The sequence below is a fragment of the Symphalangus syndactylus genome, chromosome 21 (genome assembly GCF_028878055.3).
Source record: "Symphalangus syndactylus isolate Jambi chromosome 21, NHGRI_mSymSyn1-v2.1_pri, whole genome shotgun sequence".
Classification (NCBI taxonomy): Eukaryota; Metazoa; Chordata; class Mammalia; order Primates; family Hylobatidae; genus Symphalangus; species Symphalangus syndactylus.
In genome coordinates this window covers 5,635,390-5,661,738 of record NC_072443.2, presented here as the reverse complement: position 1 = coordinate 5,661,738, position 26,349 = coordinate 5,635,390, and the positions used below count along the sequence as shown (strand labels likewise).

General features: G+C 35.2%; 1 protein-coding gene across 11 annotated transcripts in view; it reads left to right on the top strand.

Moving 5' to 3' along the window:
• ZNF654 (zinc finger protein 654) overlaps positions 1–26,349 on the top strand; it is a 90,989-nt gene that overhangs the window by 52,137 nt on the left and 12,503 nt on the right. For 6 of the 11 annotated variants that reach the window (XM_063630518.1, XM_063630517.1, XM_063630520.1 and 3 more), the window contains 4 exons: positions 3,811–3,892; positions 20,353–20,488; positions 23,018–23,220; positions 23,895–24,034. In XM_063630518.1, coding sequence (XP_063486588.1) covers positions 3,811–3,892; positions 20,353–20,488; positions 23,018–23,220; positions 23,895–24,034 — 561 coding nt within the window. The remainder of the gene's footprint in view (positions 1–3,810; positions 3,893–20,352; positions 20,489–23,017; positions 23,221–23,894; positions 24,035–26,349) is intronic. The other 5 variants (XM_055260363.2, XM_055260362.2, XM_063630522.1 and 2 more) reach the window with 2 other exon arrangements.

Sequence of the window (26,349 nt, the reverse complement as noted above, 5' to 3'; positions counted from 1 at the left end):
TGCAGTCATATTCACATAAAACTTTTGACTCCCCCAGAATTTAACTACTAATAGCCTACTGTTGGTAGGGAGCCTTACCAATAATAATAGAGTGTTGATACACACACATTTTGTATGTTACATGTATAATACACTGAATTCTTATAATAAAGGAAGCTAGAGAATAAGTGTTATTAAGAAAACCATAAAGAAAAGAAAATATATTCACTCTTCATTAAGTGGAAGTGGATCATTATAAAGGTCTTCATCCTTGTTTTCATGTTGAATTTGCTGAGGAAGAGGAAGAAGAGGGGTTAATCTTGCTGTCTCAGGGTTAGCAGAAGTCTGAGTTTGTTTATAAGTAGACCTGCACAGTTTAAATCTGCGTTATTCAAGGGGGAACTGTAAGTCATTTTGTTTGGGAATATCCTGGATAATTATTTCAATTTAGGTAAGTGAACTGTACATAACTTATAATTTGGACTAAAATTTTTTATAAATGTATAAACGGAACATATTAAACATGGTAAAAAATAATATATTAAACACATTTATTGTAGAAACATATTAAACATGTTCAACATGAAAAACTGCTAAATATTATACAATAATAAATTTTTGGAAAGAAATCTTTTGATGAGTTTAATCAGATTTTTTTTTAAATCTTGATAATTTAAGAATGATTAGCCTGTTACATTTCAACAAAATTGACATATGCATAGCTGAGCAGAACAAACCTCTGAAGATCTTGTGTTTCCTTATAGATTGTTAAAGAAAATCTGGATGGTGACACGTTAATAAATAATGGTTGTACTATGTTATTAATCAGCAAATACCTATGCACTAAGTGCCGGGAATTGTGCCAAGTGCTTTTCAAGAGGTGGTTACTATTATTACTTGTGTTTTATAAATAAACTGAAGCATTGAGATATTAAGTAACTTGCCCAGGGTTACTCATCAATTAAGTAGTGGAGCTGAGATTCAAACCCAAACAGCTAGACCATGGGTCTGTAAAGGACCAGATACTAAGTATTATAGGCTGTCTGCCTATAATAGGTCTGTGTTGTTACTGGTCAACTCCACCACTGTGGTATGAAAGCAGCTGTAGTCAATATGTAAATGATATGACTGTGTTCCAGTAATACCTTATATATTGGCACTGATAATTGAATTTCATGTAATTTTCACCCACCATGAAATACTGTTCTTTTGACTTAAAAAAATTTGAATATGGCTAACCATTCATTTCTCATGTACTATACAAAAACTGGCCTTCCTCGGGCCAGATTTGGCCTGTGAGCAGTAGTTTACCAGCCTTGCTGTAGGCTGTTACTTATATTTTGGGCTTCTACTTTATGCTATTTTGGACTCATTCACTCTGCACCCTACAGAGTTTTCTTCCATAAGGATAGCTATACAAGTTGATCTCTAAACATTTAGTTGATTATTTATTCAGTCAATAGGAAATACAACAGGTTGGAAACAAGAGGTTTCTAATTCTACATGTATTTCAGATTCTTATAGTAATTTCAGACTTTTCTTCATAAATACTTGCTGACTTCCTTAAAACTTCCTCTAAAGAAAAGGTTTGATGTGTTTTGCCTTTATTTACTGTTATTTTGCATGTGGTTTTTCTCTTTTTAATATCATTATCATGGAGTTGGACCATGTTATTTAGGTAACTGGTAGTGGGGCATGCACACTACCATCTGTGCTTTAGATGGTACAGTCCAAACAGCAGTTTGTAAAGTTGGTAAGTAGTGGGTTCATTTCTGTGTTTTAGGAAGATAATAACTGCTGTGTTGAACATGGATTTTGAGTAAGTATGGAATGTCAAGAGTGGAGGTCCATTAGATGTTTAAAGATGAGATAGATGTGAATTAGTGCTTTGTTACTAGGAATAGAGAAGATTCCAGAGATGCTTTTTGTTGGGCTTGTTTTATACTTACTAATAGTAAAATAAAAAATTACAAAACGATTAATAATGAAAAATAATTCTCCCTTTCATTTCTGACCCCTAGTTCTTATTTACCCTTTGCAGAGTCAGTTGCTTTGTTGGATATCTTGCTAGATAGTCTGACAATGTACAAACTTTATGTATTGGTGTATACGTTCCCTCCACCCTCTGACCCCTCACCTCCATTCCCATTTACACAAAGATAATGTAATGAATATGTATCTCTGGGTCTTTGCTTAACAATATATCTTGGAATTTTTTAATTCATATAGATGTAGCTATATTCTCACTAATGTTCCATTAATATTTGTATTATATTTCATTGTATGGATATATTTAATTTACCTAGTACCCTATGGTAGACATTCAGAATATTTCCAGTTTTTTGCTACTATAAACCATTTGTAATGTATATTGTTGTTTATGTCTTTGAGCTTATATATGTATATTTCGAGGATGAAATTTCTATAAGTAGAACTGCTAGGTCAAATAGTATGTGTACATTTTAAATTGTGATGAGTATAGGAACATTGACATTCCCTCCAACAAGATTATCAGGTCCTGTTTCTATACACCAAAGCCATCATAGAATACATCATCTCTTTTATTTCCATAAATATGAGAGGAGAAATGGTATTTAATCTTTATAATTTTGGCCTAATAAGGAATAAGAGCATGTTTTCTATTGGAAAACAAATCCACTTGCATTTATCTTCTGCAAAATATTCTCTTGCAGTTTTCTACTAGGTTATTGACTTTTTTTTTTTTAACCTAACTTGTAGAAGCATTTAAATTAAGGAAATCATCAAAGAGTCTTTCTCAGTGTATCAGTTTGCTTTTGATTGGTTTTACGTTTTGTGGTCTGTTGATATTTTAAAATTTGTAGTAGTCAAATTTATAAAAAGTCAGGTTATGGAGTATGGTGATTGTGCTATAAATGTGTAATTGTGTAATATTTAGGTCTTTTATATAATTTTAAAGGCATATATTCTCATATTTACATTTTATAATTTTAGTCTATTAGTGATTTGTTTTGATTAAAAGCAAAAAGTATTAAAAAACAACTTTAGGTAGTTACACTTGAGGATCTGCTAGATGAATTAAGATCTAAGATTTAGAGAGATTTGTCACTTGTACTACTTTAGGATTGCTAAATAATAAATAATTTTATAATTTTCCATGCTCATGATTAGGAAATCATTCATGTTCCTTTATGAATCATAAATTATTAAGAGCACATAAAGTATTTAGTAACAGTATTTCCAAATAATTTATTTAAAAAGGAGGAACTACAGAATTTGAGCAATCCTGTTATGAGTGGGATAATCAAGGTAAGCTTAGTGTGAGGAACCATGTGTCATTTATTAGATATGGTTGTTAGTATATGCTATAATATAAATGTTGGCCGAGAGTTTTATGGTGATTCTCTAACTTATGTTTTTGTGTTAATTTTGTTCAACTCTTGTATCACCCTGAAAAAAATGAGATTTTGGATTTTCTCTGGCGTCCCATTGTATTAGGGTGAAGCCAGACTTTGGGTTCATTTTAGATGATCCTTCTATGTATAGCTATCATTGTTGTGACCTTGTATGCCATTAAATTGTATTGCATTGTGGTCATTAGTAGGCATGAGTAATATAATTGTTTCTTTCTATAGTTCTAAAACAAGTATATTTCTTTGTGTTTTCCTTGAAGGCACTTCTTTTAAAATCTTACAGAAAACATAATATGAATTCTAGTGATCAGTACAATTTTTTTAAACCAAAATATTTTAAGTCAAATATTTGATATTAGATAGCTGATACTATTTGATAATCTTTTAATTGGAGCAAAACTCAAAGAAGCAATGAAAGTTATTCACTTATTCTTTCTAGGAGTTTCTTTGAGTTGCTGCTGTTCTTTGGAAGAGATGAGTTTTATGAAGAGCCCTTAAAGGATATTCTTGGATCATTCCAGGTAAAAAACAGTTTACTACTTCACATTTTGTCTACACTTAAAATAGACCATTATGCTCCCCCTAAATATAGCTTATTGGTTATTTATTGCTTATAAGTTTTTAATGGTTGCTAAGGTGACAGTGTTTAAGATCCTATTATTACTGGCTGATAAAGAAAACTCATACAGTTAATTTTTAACTGTATTCCCAAGCAGTTCATAGCTGGAATTCCTATTCTACATTTGTTAGAAAAGAGCCTGCTAACCACCCTTGTGGATTCCTAGAACTTAGCCCTGGTGAAAAACGATTCTTCTTTGCCAGACTTGAAGCAAGCTGTCTATCCCATGCCACTTTTTCCCTTGGCTGTACCTTGATTTTCTCTCTCATAATAGCTTTCCCAAGCTAGGAGACAGAAGATTTTTTTTTAATTTTAGGGCACCTGGTATAGGAGAGAAGAGAGTAAATTCAGATGGGAATGACAAACGATTCAAGGCCTCTCCTGTAGATGAAAGACATTTGATCTTTTTACTTCTTACTGGGAAGCAACCCTGACCCACTCGGCGAAGTAAAGGAAGATGTACTTTGAGCTCCCCCTAGGGGTGAAGTGTCCCTGATCACCCATTTAGAACTGAAATACACAGACAACTTATATTTGTTACCATGGTGTTAAAAGAAAGGCTTATAGACAACCAGTACTGCTGTATTAGGTACATTATATTGAACATTCTACTTTAACCATTCTTACCTTCAGCAAAAGAGGTAAAAATACCTGTTCTCATGGAACTTATGTTCCAATTAGAATATATATTCAAGTATTTAAAACTTATTAATTTTCCATTCCATTTTTCTTTTGATACTTGTATTCTTCGTAATCCATTCTTAAACTTTTACTCGGCAAATGTTTATTGAGTCCCCACAGTGTGCTGATGTGCTAAGGTCTGAGAAAAACAGTAGTAAGCAAAACAGAAAAAATCCTCCTATTGTGGAATTATTAATGATTCTGGTATAGGGACAGAAAGACAATCAAACCTTTATAAATGAAAAATTGACAGATTCCTTAGAGAAAAACAAAGGAGGACGGGGATAGTGCTGGCATGGTGATATTGGGGAAGGACATTTCAGTATTAAATGGGGAGGTAAAGAAATACCTCATGAGATGTTGGCTGACCACTGACAATGGGAACCACTGAAATGTTTGGAGTAGATGAGGAGCAATATTTAACTTCCACTTTAAATGTATGAAAAACATAACATTTGTGAAGGGATATATCCTTTATTGTTTCCCTTGTAAGCAGGGTGCCTATTCAGTTATCAAAATAAGAAATTTCTCAAGGAAAAATTAACAGTTTTGCATACTTTTCTATCTCCTGCTCTGACCCTTTGACGCTCTCTAATCCTGGCTGATTCTAAAGCCCATCTACTACCCCCCTCCCCCCACCTTTTAAAAATCTCTGCCATTTCTGCCACTTTTGTTACTGTGGCTTCTTCCTACTCTGAATTTCCTTGAGCCTCTAACTCCTATATTCTAGGATAGGTTTCACCTTTTGCTCTCATGTTATCTTTACCTAGAGAAACATCCTTCATTTGCTGACCTGAGCTTATGCTGTAGGTGCTTCCCAGGCCTGTGCCCTTAGGAACTCAGGAAGGGCCAACATGTAGTCCATCATGTATACCTCCCTAAAACCTTGTATTTTCCAAGCTTATGAATTCTCCAGGCTTTTGACTGACATTGATAATAGTGACCAATAGTGATAAGTGACTAATTCAGTGACAATCCCAAATGTCACTTTTTGAAATATTTTTAATCTATTGTCCTGTGCAAGTAAGTGCAAACCCTAGCTCCCTAAGTGGTTCATCTCCATACATCTTTCATACAGATTGATACTAGCATAAGATGGTGTTCTTTCTCATCTCCCATAAGTAGGACAAACACAGTCCTACTCATATTTTAATGTAGATAAAGATCACCTGGGGATCTTGTTAAAATTTAGATTATGATTCAGTAGTCGTGGGAGGGGGGCCTGATAGTCTGCATTTCTGATAAGCTCCAAGGTGATATTAATGCTGCTAGCCCCTGAACCACACTTTGAATACCAAGGTATTCTTTGTTGGATTTGAGTTAACTTCCTTTCCCCACTGTATTTCAACTGTGAGTTTACCAGCTTTGCTGCTTACACTGTGTCATCCTGGGCAAGTTTCATAATTTCTGTATCAGTTTCTTTATTTGTAAAATGGAGGCAATAACTATACTTGCTGCATAGTCACTTTATGGATTAAATGAGTAAAGTGCTTGGCATAATTCCTGGCAAAATGATCATGTCACTGTTTTTAAGGTAGGCAGTAGAGCCTGTCTGGTGAAGGGTATGGGTTGTCAGGTCTTACTACCTGGATTTTTATTTTTGCAGTAATACCAAAACCAAGCTATTAGATTTATTATTTTCTTCCATGAATTTCTGATCTCCTAAAATCTGAGTTGTTCAAGTAGAAATTTTTAACTCTTCTTACCTATAATTTTTCCTCTCCGTTATTTCTAGAAGAAACTTCATTCTTAGAGCCAAATATTCCATTTACTGGCCTCCGAAAGTTTTCTTCTTAGCCTTTTACTTCCAGTAGTTTTGTTTACATTTCTCATATGATGCATCTGCCTCATCATCATCATTATATCTAGCAATTTTCGAGATTCCCAATGAAGTGACAAAAATAATGTAAAATAAGGGAAAATAATAATGATAAATGCTGGAAATTAGGATGGGAGCTTTATGTCAACTGCTCAGGGATGAAGCCAGATTGATGGATGGGCCAAACAATACTTGATTGACTGAATGCGATGAAACAGGGAAATGTGTGAGAGAGGAAAAGATAATATAGAGAGAAAGAGAGAACTTCCAGTGGTATCGAGTCATGTCCCCCTCTATCCCCTGCTTGTAACAACAAGGGCCGGAGGAAATAGGTGGTAGGGATTTGGGGTGTGGTCAATTTCATTCTTGTTGCTGCTTCTCAGAAGTGCATCAGGCATGCAGCAGAGGCTAAAGGACAGAAATCCTGAGTGACTTTTATACCTACATTAAAAATAAGATACATGGGCCAGGCGTGATGTTTCACGCCTATAATCCCAGCACTTTAGGAGGCCGAGGCGGGCAGATCACCTAAGGATGGGAGTTCGAGACCAGCCTGACCAACATGGAGAATCTCATCCCTACTAAAAATACAAAGTTAGCAGGTCGTGGTGGCTCATGCCTGTAATCCCAGCCACTTGGGAAGCTGGGGCAGGAGAATCGCTTGAACCTGGGAGGCAGAGGTTGCAGTGAGCCAAGATCACACCATCGCACTCAAGCCGGGACAACAAGAGCGAAACTCTGTCTCAAAAGAAAAAAAAATACACGCACACACATATATTATATATATGTATGTATATATGTTGTGTGTGTGTGTGTGTGTATATATATATACATATATATATATGGCTTTTCATGAGAGTATTCTTTCCATTGAGAGAATGAGGGTATGATCCAAACTAAATGCAGCCAGCCCCATTACCCAGAGGTAAGAAAGTCTTATAAGAGAGGTGTGGTTGTCTTTCACCTAAGCTTCCTCTTTACTCTCTCATAGGCCATGATCTACCAAATTAAACTGTAGTACATATAAACTTTCTTCTCCTGTTTGGGCATGAAGGATTTGACAGAGATTTATTCACCTGCTAGTAAAACAGTTCTCTGTTCTAGATGTTGTAGGTAAAGATGACTAAAGAGGATAAATACCTCAGTTATCATCAGTTAACTGGAAAGATAAGACAGTTTAAAAATTTTTTTTCTTAAAGGATCTGTTACGTTTTTGCCGAGGTTGAGTTTATAATATCTTCCATGAATATAAGTGAAATTGCAAAGAAGGGACAACCCCAAAGAACATACAGAGGTAAAATATTATATAGAGATGGAACTATCAAATTGAAAGTACAGTGAAGGCAATTAGCAGATTAACTCCAGCAAAAACCAAATTAATGAAGGAAATAATATCTAAAATGTAATTTAATTTTCAACTCATAATTACTTGCAGACATAACTTGGTTATACTTTTTAATTTTGGGGATAAAGGAAAGTTCCTGAAAATGTGTAGGACTCATGTAGAACAAACAAGATTCCCACAAAGGAAAAAATCAAATCAGGCTGGCAATAAAATTCCCCATAGTAACAAATGCCAGCATAAATAATGTCTGGATTTTTTTAAGGGGAAAAATATGATTTAATAATATAGTTGTCAAGCCCTATAGTTTATAAGGTAGGGCAACAGAAATAAATAGTCTGAATACTTGGAAACAAACCAATGACAGGTCTTTTATCAGGACAACAAAGTAGTATGCCAGGTGATCAAAATAAAGAATTTACAAATGGGGTCATTACAGAATAAAAGAAATAGGACTGACCTGAGGAAAAAATAAGGCATTTTTATTACGGTTATCATGAATAATCCATTAATGTCTAATGATTCTAGAAAAGGAAAATGCAAATTGTAAAAAGCACACACAATAATCTGGAATTAAAATCTCAGATTATGGTATTGATTGGTTGGAGATAAGGAAGGTAGAGAAGAATCAAATGTATTTTTGGGCATCTATGTGGAAATAACTACAGGGTGGTGACATTTGTTAAGGGAGCAGTGATTATATAAGGGGAGGAGCAGCATATAGAAAGACGTTAAGTTTCATTCTAGACACACTGAGTTTTAAATGTCTGGAACTTACAAGTACTGTTGCCCAATAGATGGTTAGTTTAAGAAAAAAAACAACCAAGAACATTTACTACTTTTATAAATTAAGAGAAACATAGATGTTTTAGTTGTTGTTGTTGTTTTAGTAATAAGGGAAAAAAGCAACTGTGGGGTAGTAACTGAAATGCCAACTAAACCAGTAATCTAAAAGTCTTACTACCAAAGCTCTGCAAGTGTTTTAATGAGCCTGCCCTGACCTTAGAGAAAACTCTATCCTTATCCCGTGGAGCCAGTATATAAGTCACAAAGATCTTTTTTGTTCAGGCTATAAGTAGGCCTTAATTAAGCCTTCTTTCCGTGAGACACAACCTGTTTTTTATTTGCTTGTCCTTTGGGTCAGTCAGGAAAGGGATTTAGGAGGTGGTGTGGGATATCATGTCCCAAGCAGGAGGCTCAAGGCTATTTCACTGCGTAATATACCATAGGAGAAGTGGAAAAAATCATCAAAGGTAGAAGAGCCAGCCACATGAAAGGAGTTGAAAAGCCCACCCTGCTTTGTGGGGCAAGTGTTGATCTCCCCTAAGAAATAAGAGTGTATAGTCATCATAAACCAGCAAACCTCCCAGATTTTATTATTTTTAGCTAAGATGAAGACGTTTAGAACTACTGACTTTCCACTAAAACCTCAAAACCTGGACCATGGCCCTTCTCTAGAGTACTTGGAATAAGTTTCCCAAAGACTTAATTTGGGAAGGTCCTAATCTTGGTAGTCACAGCAACCTTTGTAGTGCTAGCTAAAAGGCATTAAAAGAAAACAACCATATCAGCTTAATAGCAAAGCATTTTTTGAGCAAATTTTCAAAACTGTGCTACCATATTTTCTGCTCAAATAGTTCTCTCCTGGGTCTACTCAACTGCCCTTTGACCGTGTGTGACTTTTCCCCCCTAAGTTTTTCCACCATCACTTACAAAGCACTAATCCTCATGTATTCTATTTGTGGTTAGATGTGTCTTTCACTACAACATTCGATCCAGTGGGCAGAAACTGATTTTCATCCTTGTGTCTCCAATACTAGTAGTCTTAATCCCTTAGTACGATATAAATGTTTGCCAAACAAATGAAAGATAAATAAATCCACAGTCATTTCTGAAGTTTAGACATTCCTCTCTTTTTAAAAAATTTCTTTTAGTGATGTATCATCCTTTCTGAACTTTAAAAAAACAAAAATACTTTAAGTTCCGGGATACAAATGCAAAACATGTACATGTTACATAGGTATACATGTGCCATGGTGGTTTGCTGCACCTATCAACCTGTCATCTAGGTTTTAAGCCTCGCATACATTAGCTGTTTTTCCTACTGCTATCTCTCCCCTCAGCCCTCCAACCCCCGACTGGCCCTGGTGTGTGTTGTTCCCCTCTGTGCGTCCATGTGTTCACATTATTCAACTCTCACTTATGAATGATAACATGTGGTGTTTGGTTTTCTGTCCCTGTGTTAGTTTGCTGAGGATGATGGCCTCCAGCTTCATCCATGTCCCTGCAAAGGACGTGATCTCATTCCTTTTTATGGCTGCATAGTATTCCTTGGTATAGATGTACCACATTTTCTTTATCCAGTCTATCATTGATGAGCATTTGGGTTGGTTCCATATCTTTGCTAGTGTAAACAGTGCTGCAGTAAACACACATGTGCATGTGTCTTTATAGTAGAATGATTTATATTCCTTTGGGTTTATACTCAGTAATGGGATTGCTGGGTCAATTGGTATTTCTGGTTCTAGATCCTTGAGGAATCACTACACTGTCTTCCACAATGGTTGAACTAGTTTACATTCCCACCAACAGTGTAAAAGCTTTCCTATCTCTCCACAGCCTTGCCAGCATCTGTTGTTTCTTGACCTTTTAATAATCACCATTCTGACTGGTGTGAAATGGTATCTTATTGTGGTTTTGATTTGCATTTCTCTGATGATCAGTGATGTTGAGATTTTTTTCATATGTTTTTTGGCCACATAAATGTCCCAGAACTTAAAGTAAAAAAAAAAAAAAAAAGAAGACATATAAATGGCTACAGGTATATGAAAAAAATGCTCATGATTACTAATCATCAGAAAAATTCAAATAAAAACTACAGTGAGATGTCATCTCACATCTGTTAGAATGGCTATTATAAAAGGCTGGGTGTGGTAGCTCATGCCTGTAATTTCAGCACTTTGGGAGGGCAAGGCAGGCGGATCACAAGGTCAGGAGTTCGAGACCAGCCAGACCAGCATGGTGAAACCCTGTCTCTACTAAAAATAACAAAAATTAGCCAGGCGTGGTGGCACACACCTGTAATCCCAGCCACTCAGGAGGCTGAGGCAGGAGAATCGCTTGAACCCAGGAGGCAGAGGTTGCAGCGAGCCGAGATCACATCACAGCACTCCAGCTTGGGTGACAGAGCGAGACTCTGTCTGAAAAAAAACAGAATGGCTATTATAAAAAAAAACAAGATATAACAAGTATTGTTGAAGTGTGGAGAAAAGGGAACTCTTCTACATTGTAGATGGGAATGTAAGTTAGTAGAGCTACTATAGAAAATAGTATGGAGTTTCTTCAAAAAAATTAAAAATAGAGCTACCATATAATCCAGCAATCCTACTACTGGGTATATATTCAAAAAAGAGGAAATCAGTATGTGAAAGAGATAACCTGCATTCCTGTGTCTATTGCAGCATTGGAATCAATCTGTGTCCATCAATAAATGAATAGATATTTAAAAATCTGGTATGAGATGAGTGTGTGTGTGTACATACTATACACAGACACACACAGAGTGAAATACTGTTTCATCTTAAAGAAGGCAATCTTGTCATTTACAACAACATGGATAAGCTGGAGGATATTATGCTAAGTGAAATAATCTGGGCACAGAAAGATAAATACTGTATGATCTCACTTACATGTAGAGTGTAAAGATGTTGAACTCACAGAAGCAAGAGTAGAGGCCGGGTGCGGTGGCTCACGCTTGTAATCCCAGCACTTTGGGAGGCCGAGGCGGGCGGATCACGAGGTCAGGAGATCGAGACCACGGTGAAACCCCGTCTCTACTAAAAATACAAAAAATTAGCCGGGCGTGGTGGCGGGCGCCTGTAGTCCCAGCTACTCGGAGAGGCTGAGGCAGGAGAATGGCGTGAACCCGGGAGGCGGAGCTTGCAGTGAGCCGAGATCGCGCCACTGCACTCCAGCCTGGGCGACAGAGCGAGACTCCATCTCAAAAAAAAAAAAAAAGAGTAGAATGGTGGTTACCAGAGACTGAAGGACGCAGTGGATGGAGAGATATTGGTTAAAGAGGACAAAGTTTTAGTTAGACAGGATGAATAAATTCTGGGGATCTATTGTACAGCAAGGTTATTATGGTTAATAGTAATGTATTGTACATTCAAAAACTACTCTGGTAATAAATCTTAAGTGTTCTCACTACAAAAAAAAATAAGTTATGTGAGGTGATGAATATGTTAATTAGCTTGTTGTGGTAATTATTTTACAGTGTATACATATATCAAAACATCACATTGTATGTACACTGTAAATACATATAATTCTTATTTGTCAATTAGAAATAAAAAAGATTGAAGCAGTAGAGGCCACTGTGTACATCAATGGAATTGTTGGTTGGCAAGTTTCAATTTAGGGTAAGGGACAGGAAAATTCCTAAAAACCAGAATTAGGAATGAGTGTATATAATCCACAGTAATGGATTTTTTTAAGAAAATTAATTAGGTTCTTTTTTTTAAAGAAAAAATGATCCTTTTTGTTGTAACATCCTTTCCTAATCACCTTTTAAAAAACAGTACCCCCCACACGCACAAAAAAATAGGTGTATTGTCTAAAACCGTTTATTTCATAGTCCATTGGTTACCACCTTGCAAAGTCAGGTGGAGGATGAATCAGTAAATGGATTGGTGGAACAAAAACATCAAACATTTATTTGTGGAGTCTACTTTGACAACATGCAGAAAAAATGAAAGTTGAAATATGCTCAACTGTGAGAAAAAGTATAAGGGAAAAGATTTCACTATCTATGAAAGAAACATATTTGACAAATGTACCATACATTTATCATTGGGAGAGGAAAGGACTGATGTTACAGTTTCAGATTCTGAAATCATTTTGTGAAGATTGTATTTCTTACATAATTTTTCTTAGATAAGCCTTGATATTTTTCCATTGGCTTTTATCTATTTGAAATAGTTGATCCTGTTTAATAATTCATGTATCACTATGTCAAAAAGATTTTCACTTTGTGTTTTTTCAAAATAATCTTCTGTTTAAGAAAGAAACACCTTACTTCAACTGTTGAACTTGTATAATTATTTTGAAGAGGAACAAGAGCCAGAGTTATTTAAAACAAAATTTGCAATACATAAACTTCAGACAGGTTAAGCCAAAGGGATCGAGATCAAGCTTCCAAAAGTTAGGACTGTCAGTGTCAATAAATTGAATATATTTCAGGAAAGGCCAGTCAGTATACCTTGACATGGGAATAATGACATAGAACAGTCATTTCAGGAGAGGGTATTAAGCATTGTGTATTGGTAGTTATTCACACATAGCATCCAACCATAAGCAGATTGTGAGCATCTTGCAGTCTAGTGTTGTCAAGAGTAGGCATGTAAGTGCTTTTAAAATCAGTGATAGGATTAACACTTTGAAACTAGCTCTGAGAACACATTAAAGCATTCATTGTTCACTGAAAGATCATGTAGAGTGTCCTAATACATAATAACTAGAATTCTCAGTGTATTGGTGCTTGAAGCAATTTATATTTTCCCAGATAAAATATATTATAGAAAATTTAAGCTGTAAGGAACTGCACAGGGCATTAAGTTCAATCTCATTTTTAAATAAGTGATGAAACTAAGGACCAGAGAGATTCATTCATTCATCCTTTAAACAATAATTATTGGAGACTAACTAGCCCACGTTGTAGCTTAGGCAGCACTGTGACCTGTTCCCTTGACTGACTCTAATGTTGTTTCTGCTAAATCAAATTTTATATTTATTTCTTTGTATGCAAACCTGTGCTCAAAAAATCTTGCATGCACCTTAATTCTGCTTCAAGGCCTGTGTTAGGATGATGACAGTAGTTAGAACAGTGACAATTAATATGGTAGCCATATTAATTCATTACTTATTTTAAAATGCTAATGATAGGGTTGTACTTCCATTAGCATGGCAACTACCAACTAATTTTGAAATATGACTATGCTGTTAGTTGATGGTTTTACTGTAGTTATGATTGGCTTCCTCTTCAGATAAAACTCTGCTAATTAAAAGTAGCATGTACATTTATTACTTTTTACTTATTAAACAAGGAATAATTATTCATATTTTAAATATTCTTTTTTTCAAGTCCCAAAAAGGATATCCTTAAATAGCTCAACAAATACATAATGCTACTTATTTTAAAAAAATCGAATAATGTAACTTATAGGCATTCATACGTTTTTATAATTTTGAGACTGAGAGTCATCTTAAAAATTATTAATCCAATTCCCTTATTTTACATATCTGAAAATTAAGCTGCAACAGAGTTGAGGTTTATAGAAGCAGAATGAGGGCCTAAGTCTTACTCTTAACCCAGCATTCTAATTCTTTCTATGCCATATTCCCTAATCTATTATAAAGATATGCTGATATGTTTACAGTAATGTATATGGCAAAAGAACAGGTTTAAATGTTTTATTTATACTGCTATCTTGAGAGCTTTATTGTCTAAGCTTTTAAAACCTTCTAAAGACTGTTTTATTAGGGATGGGGAGGGATGAAGAAACTTTAGTTTGGTGATCTGAGTGGTAGTCGATAAAGGCCTAGACTAGAATGGTAATTGTAGAAATGGCAAGGAAGAAGCAAATCAGGAGATGGTGAAGAAAATTGACATGATAATCAATAGAAGACAAACATGAGTTTTATATTCAGCCCCAAACACAAATATAAAAACAAATAATACCTAAGACCAGGGTCTCCAGACTTCTGATACACCATACAGTTTTTAAAATACATTTCAGCACTTATCCCCTTTATGCGTATATTACTTATGCACATGTACTCATACTATATACGTTATAAAACAAAAGTACATTTAAAAAGGATAAAACTAAAATAATGTTTTAAATTCAACAGTATAAAGTCAGTGACATTAATGTGATTATAGCGTATTTTTGAAAAATTTTCAAAATTACTGTATCACAGTGATATAGTAATTCAAAGTCTGATTTTAGGTTCAGTTTACTTCGATGCTTGGTCATAAGTTAAAAGGATACTTTTGATAGAAAATTTTCTTGTCTGAGCATTAGGACAAGTACCTAATGCATGTGGGTGCTTAAAACCTAGGTGATGGGTTGATAGATGCAGAAAACCACCATGGTACGTGTACACCTATGCAACAAACCTGTATATTCAGCACATGTATCCCCGAACTTAAAGTAAAATAAATAATAAATCCAAACAAAAATGAGCAAAATAAAAAAAAAGAAAATTTTCTTTTCTGAATCATGATGCCCGGTTTAAAATGCCTTCCGTGAATTATGCAAAATTTGACTACCAAATTTGTATTCCTAAAGTCAATCCATGTTTTCTTTAATACTAACCACTTTTAACAGTGAATTAAAAACTCATTAAATGTTCCAGTTGAAAATTTTTTCAACAGAAAATTCTTAAGTTTTTAAATGGCATAATAGAAGCATTATAGGTGACATACTGATTTTTGGCAACAGCAATCATGTAATAAATGCAAATACTTCCAAGTGTTCATTTTATTTTTATTTTTTGAGACGGAGTCTCGCTCTGTCGCCCAGGTGGAGTGCAGTGGCGCAATCTCGGCTCACTGCAAGCTCCGCCTCCCGGGTTCACGCCATTCTCCTGCCTCAGCCTCTCCGAGTAGCTGGGACTACAGGCGCCCGCCACCACGCCCGGCTAATTTTTTTGTATTTTTAGTAGAGACGGGGTTTCACCGTGGTCTCGATCTCCTGACCTCGTGATCCGCCCGCCTCGGCCTCCCAAAGTGCTGGGATTACACGCGTGAGCCACTGTGCCCGGCCTCAAACGTTCATTTTAAATCATTTTCTTTGTAAAAACTTTCTATTGACAAACAGTAACTTCTTTCATTGTTATAACTGTCCCCTTTATTTTATATGGGCAAGCTCAGAATGATTAATTTTTGAAAATACCAGGTAAATATTCCTCAGGAATCTGTCATAAAAAAAGAATGGCAAATTAAACATGATTGCCTTTTTGTAAAGGAAAAATGCATAACATCCTTAAATTTTATAACTTTATGAAGTGCTTTGCTATGAGATAACCAATGAACATGTAATAAGATTTATGATTATTCTGATCTCATTTCAAAGTATTATAAAGGCTACTGTATTTCAAAGATTATGTTTTTATAATATTAACCATATTGAAGACCTTTTACATTTTTGTCTTAATTTGCTGCAGTAACTTGCTTATGAGTGAGTTGGATAGGTGGTGTTCTGTAGCTTTATTCTAGAATCTTCATTTCATTCAGACTCCATAGTGCTTCCATTTACACAGATTTCCATAAAACCCTATTTTGATTAAAAAGTTACTTATTATTGAGAATGTATCTTCTCTGGCACACCTTTCCTTTCCTGTCTCTGTTTGAAAAAACTTTTAACCACCTAAGAAGATGTCAACACTTAAGATAGTAATGCAAGGTCTTCTTCTTACATAATAATGTAGCACAAATGTTCAGTATGGCAGGAGAAGAAATTAAGTTTATTATGGATTAAGGTAGCTAGCAGAAGCTTCTTGGGGAAAGTGGGATTGTGTAAAGATAGGATTTAGATACATTTATGGAAGTTGTAGGAGAATGACATGAGAAATGGCATAGACAAGAAAAGACAAGGTGAATTTTGGGAGATGTGGAAGAGACCAGACTGAAGAAAAGGATTCATGATGTGCAATAGGTGAATGGGTAGGCAGGTAAGTCCAGAAGTCCTTAAATTTGAGATTTCATCCTATGATAAACTGCTGACGGATCCAGACCAATTATGTAGAATGGCCAGAACACTGATCCATAGCTTCACAGACACATGTTGTAGGTGCCTTCTCTAAAATGGCAACCAGTTCAGGGAAAAGAAATCTTCCTTTTGGAGTAAAACATTAAGAAATGGATTCTGAAAGAAGTGAGGGAGTTGTATTTTCTCTCTACCTTTGGCCAAGACACAAAGTTGAATGGAAGTAATTAAGGGGATTATATTTAGCACAGTGTAATGTGGGCATCCATAATAGTAGACTGATGACTTAATAAAGGACTAAGTTAATATAGAGGCACAATTTATTATTTAATATTCTAGAAAAATACAATATGTATGGCTGGGTGTGGTGGCTCACGCCTGTAATCCCAGCACTTTGGGAAACCGAGGTGGGCAGATCACCTGAGGTGAGGAGTTCGATACCAGCCTGGCCAACATGGTGAAACCCTGTCTCTACTAATAATACAAAAATTAGCTAGGCGTGGTGGGCGGCACCTGTAATCTCAGCTACTCTGGAGGGTGAGGCAGGAGAAACACTTGAACCTGGGAGGCCGAGGTTGCAGTGAGCCAAGGTCGCACCATTGCACTCCAGCCTGGGCGACAGAGTGAGACTCTGAGTCTCAAAAAAAAAAAAAAAAAAAAAAAAGAAAAGAAAAATACAATGTGTATATATACCCTATACCCTAGGAGAGAATAAGTTGTGAATTCTACAGTAATTTAAGTGCTTCCTTATTCACTTTGGAGGTGTTAAATTGAATATCATCCAAAAAAGCCACTATTCTATTTAAGGAACGAGGAGCCAAAAAATACTTGTAAGCTTATTGTTCTTTCTTCCTTTGTCTTTTTAAATAGACCAAAATGAAATCTTTATTTCATCTGTTTCCTATCCTCAGCTGTTTTCCATAAGAGTGGTCTCCAAAATATGGTATTTTTGACCCACAAAGTGTACATACACAAAAACACCATTTATAATTAATTTTTATCTTAGAAAAATGAATGGAAGCTAGTTTACTAATTTTTAACAAAGATCGGCAAGAGTCAAGTATATAATTCATAATGTAATCATTTATGGGAGTATACACTAAATGCGGGAGGTATAATTTTAAAAGTGTCCCAAAGTTGCCTGTGGGTGGGAGTTGTTAAATATTCAAATTATCAGGGCTTTCCCCTAGAAATTCTGATTCAGTAGGTCTAAATTAGGTCCTAGGAATCTGTTTTTTAAAAAGAGCTCCAAGTGTTTCTTATTTTCAGCCAACTTTAGGAAGTTGGAAATACATCTTGACTTAGTCCTAAGTCCAGTTCTAAGTCCCATAGTACTGACTGATGCCTCACCTATCCTTAGACAACTAGAAAGATGGATTGTCCCAGGACTGAGCAGCAGAGCTAAGCTCACCAATGACTCAGGGACTAGTGTCCAACTTACCTTATTTCTTGTGCTTTGATTGGACCAAAAGCTAGCTTACAGTAGTTGAATTTTCGGGGCAGTAATCTGTATGTCTAGAGTAATTTGGGAGCTTGCTACCTTGCTTACCTTGGGAGGTTTCAGTTGATCATTGTTTTTACCCATGAAGCTGTTGCCAAGAATCATTACAGTGTTCCATGTATGTTAAATTCATGGCTGATCAATACCTTTATATTTACCCCATATTTAATGAATGCTTTAACATGCTGACATGTGGAAATGCAGAAATTTCATGCCAAGGAAACTAGATGCCCTAAAATAAAATATTTATTCAAACTGTTAAAATACTAGAAGAAATAATAGTTAATGTCTTTTGAGCGCTTACTAGGTACCAGGCACTGTTCCAGGCACTTTCCAGTACTGTATATTATTACTTCATCCTCACAACAATCCTATGAAGTAGGTGTTTTAGTATCCATTTTACAGAGGAATTGACTGATAGAGCAGAGAGGTTAAGTAACTTGCCCATTGTTTGTAGGATTTTTGTTTGCTTGATTGCTTAATTTGGGACCAACCTTAAATAACTTTTAGAAGATATTTATTTTCATAATGTTTGACTATTTATAAGTGATGTTTTGACTGGACTGAATGATTCTTTATTTTAAAACTTGATTTCTTCTGCTACTTTCTTCTCTCATAAAACAAGGAAAACCTCTTTTGTATATTTTAACCAGGAATGCAATGTGGCATATATAAATCAGTTTATAATCTCAGCAAATTATGAAAAAATGTGACAGTTTAATAAAAGCAAAGTGTTTGAATATGTAGACTTGATTCATCTAATAAGTAACATTTCTGAAGATACGTTTTTTAAATTCTGAAGCTTTGCTTTATAACTGCTACTAAGTTTTTAATATCTGAGAGATTTTGTGAGCACAGAATTAAATTCTGGCAATTGCTTGTGTTTTGATTGATGTACAATACTCAGTTTTTTTTTTTTAACATTGCCAGTTTCTACATCTAGTTTTTTTCTTAACGCTTTAAGCTCTATTTATGCATTTTTGAAAATAATACTTTTACTAGAGATTCAGTTAATCTTTTTAAATTGTCAAATTCGATTCTCTGAACCATTTTAAAAAACAATACCTTGGCGGGACACGGTGGCTCACGCCTGTAATCCCAGCACTTTGGGAGGCTGAGGCAGGCGGATCATGAGGTCAAGAGATTGAGACTATGCTGGCTAACACGGTGAAACCCTGTCTCTACTAAAAATACAAAAAATTAGCTGGGCATAGTGACACGGTGCCTGTAGTCCCAGCTCCTCGGGAGGCTGAGGCAGGAGAATCGCTTGAACCCGGGAGGCAGAGGTTTCAGTGCGCCAAGATCGCGCCACTGCACTCCAGCCTGGGCATCAAAGTGAGACTCCATCTCAAAAAAAAAAAAAAAATCTAACAAAGGATGTAATGAATCAAAAAGCATATTCAAACTAAACAGATCTTATAACTCTAAATCTAATAAAAGAGATTTATAAATTCAGTAAACTAAGATTCATTGCTTACAAACTTGTTACAAATTTCATGTTATAATGACGAGTCCAAGCAGATTCTCTGAAAAACATTTCAAATATCTTTTTTTAAAAACCCAGAAAATGTATGGACAAATTCACAACTATTGCCCAACTTAACAATACATCTTTATCTTAAATCTAAAGCAAAGTAGAGGTTGGATTTACTTATTTATAGATTTATTTCTTTAACCTGTCATTTTTTTAATCCCAAAACTGCAAATCTAATTATCCAACAAAGGGAAACAGAATCTCCATCTTCCAGCCTTCTACCACGACTTAGATTATATATTTGGGATCAGGACAGGAGACTTTTGTCTACCTGCCAGCCAGAGAGAGACTTTACATTTAGCAGGCACCCCACGCCCCCTGCCCTACCACACTCTCTTTTTCTTGTCAGGCTCTTGCCTGCCATTGTTAAGAGGAACTTTATGAACCTTTATATAAATTTAACTGAACATTTAAATTTCAGTTTTTTGCAACCTGGTTCTTTTCCTAGAAATGATGTGTCCTTTAGGTTACACGTCATCCCTGTTTGGGATTTTCTAAGTCCAATATACAGATACTGCTGTATAACCTTTGGCATTAAAGCCTATTTGTGTTCATGGGGTTTCGACACCCTACTTAGGTTACAGTAGTAACCCTTTCTCTTTTATAGTTTAATAGCTGCCTCACTGGCCATCAGTCATTTTATTGACAATGATGATCAAGTTTAGTTTTTAACCCCTTTAAATTCACAGAGCCAAAATGATTTTTCTCTCCTAGGAATGCCAGAATCACCTCCGCAGATATGGAAATGTGAATCTGGAACTGGTGACTCGAATCATTAGAGATGGTGGCCCATGGGAAGATCCAGTGTTGCAAGCTGTCCTTAAAGCTCAGCCAGCATCTCAGGAGATAGGTACTTCAGGAGATTCAAAATCAAACCAACATTTGTGAGAAGCAAATACACTTTCCTTTACTAACTAGAGCAGTAATAGTGATTTTTCTTCATTTTATAATACTGAATAATGGGAGTGATGTATTTTCACATGAAAAGTGTTTGTTTTTCTAACCTGGCCCAAAGTGACTTCTGATACCCAGATCGGTACATTTATTTCTCGTAATGGAAATTCTCAGTGGTAACACATCTACTAGATGTTATTTGCAGAGAGTATATTTTTGTCACTTCAGTTATATTTTTAAAATTTATTTAAGTAGGAACTTTTTTTTTTTTTTTAAAGAAACAAAAAGTCTGCTTTTCATGAAAGCACATGGAATCTCCCTTCCCTTACACAGGAAACTTAATGAGGGCTGGAACTCTGAATTTTTGTCACTACTACTGCATATCCTATAGCTAGCCCAGTGCTTGGTACAGAGTAGATGCTTAATATAAGTATTTGTTGATTGAATGAATGACCACATGATGAATGTGTGAGTGAGTAAGTGACTGACTGAATAAATTTGAATTCTAGAGCAGTATTTCCCAAACTTCATGCATTAGAAGTTTTGTCTCATACCCTTACTACCTGCATATTTCTTTGATATCACCTCCTGTCCAATCTGATTTAACAGTGGTCCTTTGTAGGCCAGAATTTCCTTTCAAGGCAGGAGGCTTTGTCAACTGCTGTTAATTCTTTTTTAAAATGTTCCCCATATTATTCCTGAACCCCAGAACATTTTGGATCACCAAAACTGTAGAATGTAAGCTCAGTAACAGTGAATAAGCACAAAAGTGTAGAAAACATTTAAAAGTGTGGAGAGAGCCAATGGAATTTAGTTATGAGACAGCCAACGGGAAAAAAACAAGACCTCCCAACCCTGGAACCAGTTAGACCTTGGTTTTGTGAAAAAGACATTTCATACCACAAATTTTATTGAGCAGGTTATTTCTGTTAGTCACAGGTTAAGGGGTTAGGGTGGGTTGTGAATGCAGTTAAGTGGGGGAGGAGCTGTGAAGGGATGGGAGGTGGGACAAGACTAGGTGGATAGGGCTAAGGTATATGTGACAGTGTTATGAAGAACCCAAGGGGTAAAAAGGACACTGGTGTTTGATGTGTGGATCTTGGAAAGGGAGTTAAAAAAAAAAAAAAACTGAAAAGGGAGAGAGTTGGAGCTGAGGAGGAAGAGTTGGATTACTGAAGAAGTATGAAGAGTCAAATATAGGGAAGGCAAGGGTGACAGACTGGAGGAAATTATGAGGAGAATGCATGTGCCTAGAGGGGAAGAAGCTAGAAAAGACAGAGCTTCAAGAGAAGTGAGGACAGAGGAGAAGAAAGTTTGAGCTTTTAAGGGATAGATTTAGGCTTCACTCATAGGATCTAGAATAAACCTGTTCTTGGTTGGTCTGAGGGCTGATGGCCTTTTAGGCTGGGAATTACATTAAAATAATAAATACTCCTTTGATACCTATACTAGCATACCTCAAACTTTGGGAAAAGCTGCTCTAGAGCCTCATTGATATGGATGACTTTTCTCTAGTTGGTGATCATTAGGGGAAAGACCAGAGTGAAGTTATCTTTACATTAACTATACAAATCAGTGTTTGCATATCATATATTGTAAACAGAATTGCAAGACAAAGTTTTTAAGCCAAAATAAAACATTTGTAAGCACTTTAGAAGCTACTGATTAAATATAAGTAATTAAAATACTTCTGGGATTCAAAATCATAAAAATACGGGTTCCAGTTCCTGCTCTGCCACTTAATTATTTGTCCTTGGGCAAGTCATTTGACCTCTCTGAGACTCAGTTTTGCAATCTATAAAGCTAGTATCATAATACCCATCATAAGGTTGTTGTTAGGTCTAAATAAATTTATGTAGCTAACGGTGTTTATATATTTTAAAATTGTGTAAAGTATTAATTAGTAATTATCCTTAGTGATACATAAATGTATATTAATAGGCAGCCCTATTTGGCACTACTTTTGGATTAATTTTATCTTTAAATAAAATATATTTTTCTTGTGATTCAGCTTTTTCATTCAGATTACATCTCTATAATTAATGTGAACTAACATGGTTTTAATGTGACAGATTAGGATTCAGCCTTTTAATCTTAAAGAAAATATTGAGCAGTAAGAAGATAAAGTATGTAATCTTAGACTAAAAAGACATAGACCCATGTTACTTGGAACATATTTTAACATATTGATGAACTGAAAGAAGAAAATTTTTTTTCTTTTAAAATTTTGTTTCTGTTATTTACTTTTTAGACTGAGAAGAAATCAACAAATATTTCTTGAGCACTGTTTTGGTGTCACTCTTATTTTCCTTTTTCCAACCATATAACTGAATATTCTTTTCACAAATAAACTCCTACTAAGGAAAATGCTATTTAAGTAGTTAAATCTAATTAGAAACCATATTTTAGTGGTAAAGTTTCAAAGAACAAAGTTTGAGAGAATCTTTTCTTGAGAGTAATAGAGTCTGTTTTCTTTTTAATATAGTGAACAAATATTTAAGTTCTGAAAATCCACTGTTCTTTGAACTACGTGCCAGATACCTAATTGCTTGTGAACGCATACCCGAAGCAATGGCTCTTATTAAATCTTGTATAAATCACCCAGAAATCAGTAAAGACTTATACTTCCATCAAGCACTCTTCACATGTCTGTTTATGTCACCTGTAGAAGATCAGCTATTCCGGGAGGTATTGTTTGAGACTATTTTTGCCTATTACCATTTTAACCCTACCAAAAAAAAAAAAAACCAAAAAAAATAGTAGCCCATGGTTGTTGTTAAATTCCTTTTACAGTAATGCCAAAGATTTAAGGATTACATTATCTGGATGTGTTTTCTTTTGGCACCATAACTTAAGGTCATGTTGAATTAGTCAAAATCTGATATTAACAAATGATGAAATCAATAAAATATACTCATTAATAAGTATTATTCACATTGCACTTTTGATGTGATGGAGAAGAGGTCAAATAAAAGTCAACAAGCTCACAGCTTGCCAGGAGTAAAAAAAAAAAAAAAAAAACTCAAGAAGCATTATGATCTTGCCTTTAAAATAAAGTACTAGAGGTAAAATGCTCATGTTTATTTGGTTTCTTAAGGTGAAGGAATTAATCTTTTCCTAATATGGATCATATGTACCTATAGGTTGTGGACATTAATGAGATTAAAAGTAGTCATTGTAAAATGTAGGTGCTGTACAGTGAAACTATGAAACCATGAAAATATTTCTTTACAAGTCATCATTGTCTTTGTAGAAGAAAACTAGAAATCTAAGCAATTTCTTTTGAATGTTTAAACATTTATTGCAACTAGCTTCTTAGATATTTTTAATTATATGAACTGATTTCTCTTTTCCTCTTACAGCATTTATTGAAAACTGATTGTAAGAGTGGAATTGATATCATCTGTAATGCCGAAAAAGAAGGCAAAACTATGTTAGCCTTGCAGCTCTGTGAATCCTTTCTTATTCCACAGCTCCAGAATGGGGATATGTACTGTCTCTGGTAAGTGTTCGTAAATAAAGAAATTGAAATGGTAAGATGGGCAACAGAAAGGAAATTGCAGTTTGAACTTTGTTTTTTACATTGTGTGAAAATGTCAAGCTACTTTTTAAAAAAAATCGATTGTGCAAGGAACAATAGTAGATTCTAAGAACTAGAGACTTTAAAAAGAAAATGATAATGTGCCACTAAACTGATAGTGTAAATGTTTAAGGGATGTGCTATAATGAAACAGTGGTTTGAAATTAAATTTTAATTTGGAGTCTGAGTTTTTAAAACATTTAAAAGTTGCTAGTAGAATATAGGAAGCAGCAGGTTTACCTAGCAATCATGTAATTTAAAATGTAATATGAGTGTTTTTAGGTACCTAAAATAAAATCACTCTTCAGAGGCTATTAAGAATTTCTGTTTCCTCAGCTCCAGTACACCCATATACACACATACACACAACTCTTACCACTTTGCTGTTTCATTAATTCTTAACAGAAAACTAGCTTTTATTTGCTAAACATAATCTGAAATGATCATGGGTTATAAACATTTTTTAAAATTCTCAATTAAATTAAAACAATAGCTTGACGGCATATAGCTGCAAATCATAATACTTCAATATTCTTGGTTATTTTTTGTTTTTGTTTTTTGGAGACAGGGTTTCACTCTGTCTCTCAGTCTAGAATACAGTGGTGCGATCACGGCTCACTGCAGCCTCAACTTCCTGGGCTCAAGTGACTTTCCCGCCTCAGCCTCCTCAATAGCTGGGACTACAGATGTGTGCAACCACGCCCAGCTAATTTTTTTTTTTTTTTTTTTTTTGGAGAGATGGGGATTCACCATTTTGCCCAAGCTGGTTTCGAACTCCTTGGGCTCAAGTAAATCTGTCCTCCTCAGCCTCCCAAAGGGCTGGGATTACAGGCATGAGCCACTGTGCCTGGCCCTATTCTTGTTTTATAGATTAAAATCTTCAGACTCAGAGATAAGAGTCAAATAGCTAGTTAGCAGGAGACCTGGATCTGGAAACAGGTAAATTTGTTTTCTAGGGGTGGGTTACAGTATACCTTTAGTTAGATTATGCTAATTTTTATTTAAAATTATATCATGTAAATTGGAATTTCAAATAGAGAAAGGGATTAGGAGATAGTGGTAAGACATACACACACCTTTATATACAGTTATGCAGCACTTAATAATGGGGATATATTCTAAGTAATATGTCAATAGGCAATTTCCTTGCGTGAATATTGTAGAGGTACAAACCTAGATGGTATATCCTACTGCACGTCTAGGCTATATGACGTAGCCTATTGCTCCTGGGCTACAAACCTGTACAGCAGTGTTACTGTACTGAATGCTGTAGGCAATTATAACACAATGGTAAGTATTTGTCTATGCAAATATATCTAAATATAGAAAAAGTACAGTAAAAATGATATTATAATCTTATGTGACCACTATTGTATACGCAGTCTGCTGTTCACTGAAATGTTGTTACACTGCATATAACTATAATTTTTGAAGTATTATCATTTTTTGATATGTGGTTATTTGGGAACTGAAAATAGTCATCACAGTTACAATAGATCTTTTCCTATGGGAATAGGAATGTTCTCTGCCCTGAGCTATATCACACTATTTAAACAGGGTATCTTTAGTTCTTTCATTGTAATATACTCATAAATAACTAGAAACAAGTATACACACACACACACACACAAAAAAAAAAACCAGAAAAGCATTTTATTTTCTTATTCTCTTGGTAACCCATTTCTACTCTTTAGGGAAGGACCTAAATATTATAATGCCTGTCTTCCGGCTCCTGGCCACAGAAACCTTCTAAGAATAGAAGCTCAGTGTCTCCAGCTGCCTAACCAAAAAGGAGTCTTTAGCCTTCTTTTTGTCCCTTCCTTCTAAATAGTGTGGGTTCTGATGGCCTACCCTCTTATTTCTTCTACCTCTTTTCTATATTTCTGAATGTTAAGGTTCCTTCTAAAAGTTAATTTTTACTGTAATTTGATGAGCAGGATTTTTTTTCAGCCTCCAAAGTGTGTGCTGTCCGTTTCATCCTGGCCTAGCGTATGAGTCAGCTTGTCATTTATCTCCCCTCTGTGTGAATAGAACCAGATCCACAGTTTTGCTGTATCCCAAGCCAATGGGGCAAGTTGCTAAGCCCATGTCTCCTTCACAATCATTAATAATAATAATAGCTGCAAATATTTGCTGAGTGCTTCCTATATTCTTTGCTTTATATATGCATATGTCATTTAACCCAACAAGCTTATGGAAATAATACTGTGTTCAAGCCATTCAATACTGTGTTCAAG